At 62.8% G+C, this 6,000-nt stretch overlaps 1 protein-coding gene across 19 annotated transcripts in view; it reads right to left on the bottom strand.

Annotated features, from left to right (window-relative positions):
- JAKMIP3 (Janus kinase and microtubule interacting protein 3) overlaps positions 1-6,000 on the bottom strand; it is a 100,168-nt gene that overhangs the window by 36,134 nt on the left and 58,034 nt on the right. For 13 of the 19 annotated variants that reach the window (XM_059398850.1, XM_059398847.1, XM_059398848.1 and 10 more), the window contains 4 exons: positions 3,120-3,335; positions 1,575-1,694; positions 906-1,052; positions 63-194 (listed from right to left, as the gene is read on the bottom strand). In XM_059398850.1, the coding sequence (XP_059254833.1) occupies positions 63-194; positions 906-1,052; positions 1,575-1,694; positions 3,120-3,335 (615 nt within the window). The remainder of the gene's footprint in view (positions 1-62; positions 195-905; positions 1,053-1,574; positions 1,695-3,119; positions 3,336-6,000) is intronic. The other 6 variants (XM_059398859.1, XM_059398861.1, XM_059398863.1 and 3 more) reach the window with 2 other exon arrangements.

Below are 6,000 nucleotides of genomic sequence, written 5' to 3'. Positions count from 1 at the left end.
GGGGAGGGCGTGGGCGGGGCCGTCGGCGAGGGGCGGGGCCGGGGGCGGGAGCGCGCGGGCACCTTGGAAAGCTCGTCGATGAGGTTCTGCTGCTCCACGATCTGCGTTTTCAGGAAGTCCACTTCTCTTTCGTCCTGGCTTTGGTCCAGGTCGTTCAGGGAGCTGGGCCTCCTGATGACGCCGGCCCTCTGCCGCTGCAAAGCCAGCCAGACGCGGTCACCGGGGGTCCTCACCCGCGCGGGTCCTCCCTGCCAGCCGGGCTCGCGCCGCGCAGCCGCGCCTCCCCGTCCGCCCCGTCCGCCGGGGACCAGGCGCGCCTCGGCTCGGGCCGGGGCGGCGGGCGGCAGGGTCCGGGGGCAGTCTGCGGCCCGGGACGAGGCGGCGGCGTGAGCGGCCCGCCCCCGCGCACCCCGCGGCTGCGGGCTGAGCGTGGGAAGGAGGCACTTCTGCAGCCGGGTGCGGGGAGGGCGTGCACCCCGGCCTTCCCCCATGCCCCACCCGGGTGAAGGACCGGCTCAAGTAAGAAGGCGCCCAGGAGACACCGGCTAACCATCCCCACCGCACGACGAGACCCACCCCCCAACCCCCGGCGCCGCGCTGGTCTGCAGCGGTGCGTCCCTCCACGCAGGTGTCCCGGGGCTCCTCCCGCCTGAGCCCGAGATCTTCAGAGTCAACAGAGGCCGGGGAACCCGGGTGTTCACCAGCAGCAGGCCTGGGGCCGGCGCGCCCAGTGACCTCCCCACCCGGTCCGGCTCGGGCAGGTGCCCACAGCCTCGTCCCTCCACGCTCACACCCTCACCTGCCGCCTCCTCTCCCAGCCAGCCCCGTGGGTTCCTTCGCTGCCGTGAGTCTGGAGCCGGGCGTCAGCACCCTCCCGGCCCACCGCACCAGGCGGGGCCCCTTACCATTTCTATGTTCTCCTGGGTGACAAATTTTAACTTGTTCTCCATCCGCCGCAGAGCGTGGGACAGGTCCTCATTCTTCCGGGAAAGTCGCTTGTTCTTATCCAGCAGTGGCTTGTACTGACTCTCCGCTTCCCTCAAGCGCTTTAACTGAAACACAAAATTAATGACGCGGCGTGACCGCAAGTGTGACATGGAACCAACGGTCCCCGTAGGGAGTCGGCAAACCGACCAGAACAGCTTTGGCTCCAGCCACGCCGTCTCGGGGCCAAGCCTCTATTTTGCCATTAAGAGCCACAGGAGCCTCACCTGGCACATGACCCTACAGGGCCCCTGGAGGAGCCGCACTCAGACACGGGCCACCTGAAATTCCATTGCCCGTTAGCCGTAATCGTGATGGCTCCGCGGCGAGGGACGGGCCTCGCTCGGGTACTTCTGCTCAATAATATGGAGCAGGGATCAACCAACCGGTGCCCAAGGCCCACATATGGCCCCTCAACCAGGTTTTGTTCATAAAGCTTTATTGAAACAGCTGAGAGGCCTGTATGCAAGCCCTGTCCTTGGCACCATCACTCCTTTCCGCAAGGAAAGGGGGCAGGCACCCTGTCCCCCCAAGCAGCCACAGACCCATGTGACACAGATACCCCGTGGCCCTGCCCCACTGCCACTCACCAGCTCATTCCTTTCCTCCGAAAGCAAGGCGTTTCGGTCCTCCAGCTTCCGGACGATCGCACTCAACTCCGCGATCTTAAGCTGGAAGCGCCGCGCATCCTTTTCATCCAACTGCTGTTCCTAAAACAAAAATCAACTGCAAACAACTGTTCGCAGACACATGCGCAGAAACCTCTGCAGATCCCAGTCACTGCGGAGAACAAAGCAGTTCTGCGCCATTACAGCTCGTGATCGCACGGGGGGGGGGGGGGGGGGCAGACCCCCCCCCCCCCCAGGGACAGGGGACCGCTGCTGACCACCGCGGCCACCGCGGACCGCACAGTGAGGGCAGAACGAAGGAGCAGGATGTCCGGAATATGCAATGAAAGGCAAAGGCGTGCAAAGGCGAGCACGCGGGTGTGGGCGGGTGCTGCGGCCTCCCTTGGGGCTGCCGAGGGCTGCCCCTGTCGGGAGGGCCTGCGTGTGCGGGAGGCAGGCTCGCAGCTTCCTTCGCATGATCGTGTGAGCACAGGAGGAGATGTTCAACCTGAGACTTGCAAAGATGGCTTCCCAGGAAGCGTGCTCCCTCACACTGAGGTTCTACGAGGTCACTTTTGAAACCTCTGGAACCTCATTCAAAACCAATCAAAACATTCTGATCCAGCTTCAGAGTCTCTCTGGAGTTCACACAATCCATCGAGTGGCAGAGCAAGATTCAATTCAGTTAAGCGATTTATAATAAAATTATAAAAAAAAAACATGTTCTATTCTTGAAATGTCGTTGTCCTCGGGCTGGCTCAGCGCAAACAGTTTGTCCTCAGAGCAAACAAGGCATGTCCGGGGAGGACAGAGGAACGGTTCCTCACTCAGTAGGTGCAGGAGAGGCTAGGGGCAGGCCCGCAGGACCTGCACTGAGGGTCCACGGAACTTAGAGCCTCCCACCCTGGATTGCCAAGAACCACTCCAGCGGGCTCTGAATCAGGAGCAGCAATGAGCAGTGATGACGTCACAGCCGTGCGGCTGCGGGCTGCCCCCCAACCCACGCTATCTCGGCAGCCTGAAGAGGAGCAGAAGGGTGGCGTGGTCACACAAAAAGCAGGTGGGAGTGACGGGCGGGGGTGCGGGCGAATGGACAGCCAGGAGCCCGTGCACGTGGAGATGGAAGTGGTGCAGCCTCGTCCCTCTCGCCCGGGGCGGGAACCGGGACCAGCAAGCAAGGACTGTCAGCTGCCTGGGGGCCTGGCAGCTGCAGGCAGGCTCTGGCTGGAGGCCTCGGGGGACCCTGGGGGGCGGGCGGTCGAGTGAAGGCCAGTGCTGTGCCACGCCAGCCCGGAAGCAAGGAAGCAGAAGTGTGTCTGCCCGCCCAGCCAAGCTGGAGAAGCGGGGGGTCTGGGGTCTGGCTGGTGGGCTGCAGACACAGTCAGCGTCCCCGGGGCGGGAGGTTCTGGTTCTGGACTCTGGACCTAGGCTCTCAACTCCCTGGGGAGCCGCCCGAGCAGGCCCGCAGAGCCGCGTGCAGCGCTGTCTGTGACTTGGGTCGCGGGGGGAGCGGGGGGAGGTGCTTACAGGGCTTCCCGAGTGGTCTGAGGCGTCTCCTGCACCGCCTGCATGAGGAAGCTCCCGTCTGGGGCTGCCCAGGTGCCGATCAGCCTCTTTGACCTGGGACAGCTGCTCATCTAGAGCCTCTTTTTGGAGCTGTAGTCTCTGAGCATGCCCAGCTTGAACCCCTAACTCTCTCTCCAGCACGAAGACTGCTCTGTCTTTAAATTTTATCTCCTCCATCTACAAGGAGAACAGAACACAATCACACAGGCAGGCAGAGTACAGGTCTGCAGTTACCATAGACACACACGGCGGCACTCGGAGCCAGCGTCGGGAGGGGCCCCACGGGAGGGGCCCTGCCCATGTGTCTCTGGGCTCCGCGACGGGATGCAAAGCAGGTGCCACAGCGCAGCCCCACTGCTCTGGCCGCGGCGTGACTCCCTCTACCCCACCCCCGGCCAGGCTGGCCTCTGCTCTGCTGGTCCAGTTCAAGCTGGTGCAGCTGAGTCTCCTTCTGGACTCTGGGCACCCCTCCCAGTGTCCCACCCCTTGTGGTGCTGGACCGCAGGGGCTCCTGGAGGCTGGCATTGGCTGGCAGGTCCACAGACGCCCCCTCTAGCTCCTGCCTTCTGCCGTGTGTTGGGCAGGGCCGGGGAATCGCCGAGTTCCTGGGACCCCATCCATAGCAGACGGGGAGGAGCAGGGTCCGCCCTACAACAGCGCAGCTGAGGGTGTGAGAAGCGGAATTTCTCGCTGCCTCTTCCCTCCCCTCTCTGAGGGGCACCCCGCCCAGAAAGAGCTGATGCTCTGGTCCTTCTGCACCCTGCCTATCCTTGCCCCGAGGCGTGGACAGACCGAGATGCTGCCCGACGGCTTGCAGGCAATGCTGCAAGGTCTCCGGACAAGTCAGCTCCAGACTGGAAGTCAGGAGTGTCCGGCCCACCCAGGCCTCTTCAGGCCAGCAGGCGAGTGGCCGTGAGGGGTCCGTGGCCCTCCGCACTCTCCCTGAAGCGCTCGGCCTCCTGAGGGCAGCGAGAAGGCTCTCTGCGCGCGGCTGCCACCTGCCTCCGGGCCCCTCACCTGGCCGCTGCGGGATGGGCCGCTCCCCGTGGGGAGGCAGACACACCCCACGCCCCCTTCTTCAGACAGACGGACTGACGGACTCGGGCGCGGCAAGGGGTCCTTACAAACAGTTCTCGATTTATGAAACGACTCATTTTAAAACAAATTCGCAAACTACGGAACAGGATGGGATATCCTGGCGCTTCGCTTGCCGTTTCAGGCTACCTGAGCTCATAAACCGGCCATCTGCTGAGGTCAGCTTGGGACAAAGACGTGAGATGTCTCATTAGCCTGGATCACAGAATTTGCAGGCAAGCGATGAACTGAACAGAATAAAAGAAATCCTTAATTGCTAAATTCCCATTTACTGGAGCACAAAGAAACACCGGAAGTAGTGAAAACAAAGGGACCAGTGAAATACAGTTGTATCGCTAAGCAGCCGTGTTCTGGGGTCTGACGACACTCATACGCAACACTTAGAGAACATCACTCTGCTTCCGTCAGGATCCCAGAAAACGAGTCCCTACACAAAGATCCCACTGAAATGAGCTGCGCAAGCAGACGGCTTCGGCCAAAAGGCAAACCTCCCTAAGATGTCGCCCAACCACACCATGTGCTGCGGCCAAGCAGGGCGACGGGCCCACAGAGGAATTTCAAGAACAGGTGCCTTCACACAGGGGTGGGATTTGATCGTCAGGGTGGGAATTCACTCTGAGTTCAGAGACAGTGTCCTGGGGGGTCCTCCTAACGCCGGGGGGCTCGGCACACAGCAGTGTCGGTGTCCATCAGCGTCCATGGGCAACAGATGCCCAGACAGGACCCTGCGGTTCCCACCCGAATGCCTGCCTGGGAAGGGGGGACATGCCGGTGCATGAGGTGGAGAGAAAACTCTGTCCGGTCCTGTGGGGCCCCCTTTAGGGTCCCCTAAAGGGCACTGCTTCCGACTGTGGCACATGTCTGCGTATGATGCCCAGGCCGGCCGGGGAAGCAGTGGTGGGCAGCATGGCACTGGGGCTGCAGTCCCGCTCCCTAGAGGCCCAGCACCCCATTTCCCTGCCCGAGGCCCGCGGGTTCTCTCGTCACAGAGAGCACCTGGGACGCCATCTGTCCCGTCTTATGCAACCGCAAACACCCAGATGACCAGCCCTCCCCAAGGGACAGGACAAGGGCTCTCCGGTGAAATGGGGGCGTGAGTCAGAAGCCTCCGGTCACCCTGCCACCACCTACTCTCTCCTAGACCTCTGCAGTGGCTTCCAGGTGTCCTCCCTGTGTGCACGCCTGTGCCTGCTACAGCCCGTCCCTCACAACCACTGTCCTCGCTGAAAATGGAGTCCAGTGGCGTCACTCCCAAAGTTTCAAGGGAAGACGCCAAATCCTGACTGGGGCTGGCCAGCTTCCAGATGAGCCGTCCCCACCCGCCTGCAGTCCCAGACCCACACCCGCAGCTCCCCCCTTCCCTCCCCTCCCCCATAGCACACCCACACCCCCTCGCCCCTGGGAGCTCCTACACCCCCTGCCCCTCCCCCATAGCAGCCCCCCACACACCTCACCCCTGGGAGCTCCCCTCACCCCTTCTTCGCCAGCACACACACCCTCCACTCCCGCCCTCTTAGCACCGCACGCCCATCCCCTCCACAGCCCCTCTCCCCGTTACAGAAGGTGTCCGGAAACCGAGGCAGCCCTTGGGGTGGCTGGTCCCCAGGGAAGGATGCTGAGGCTGGAAGAATGGCCCTTGTGGAGGGGCGAGGACATTCCGCACACCCTGACTCGCCCCTGCCGTCCAGAGCAGGCTCTGCGCAGTGCTCAGAACCAGAACCACTACATGGGGCGCCTGGGAACCTGC

The sequence above is a fragment of the Mustela nigripes genome, chromosome 4 (genome assembly GCF_022355385.1).
Source record: "Mustela nigripes isolate SB6536 chromosome 4, MUSNIG.SB6536, whole genome shotgun sequence".
Lineage (NCBI taxonomy): Eukaryota > Metazoa > Chordata > Mammalia > Carnivora > Mustelidae > Mustela > Mustela nigripes.
Note: the sequence above shows the minus strand (reverse complement) of the source record. Positions and strands in the feature narration are given on the sequence as shown.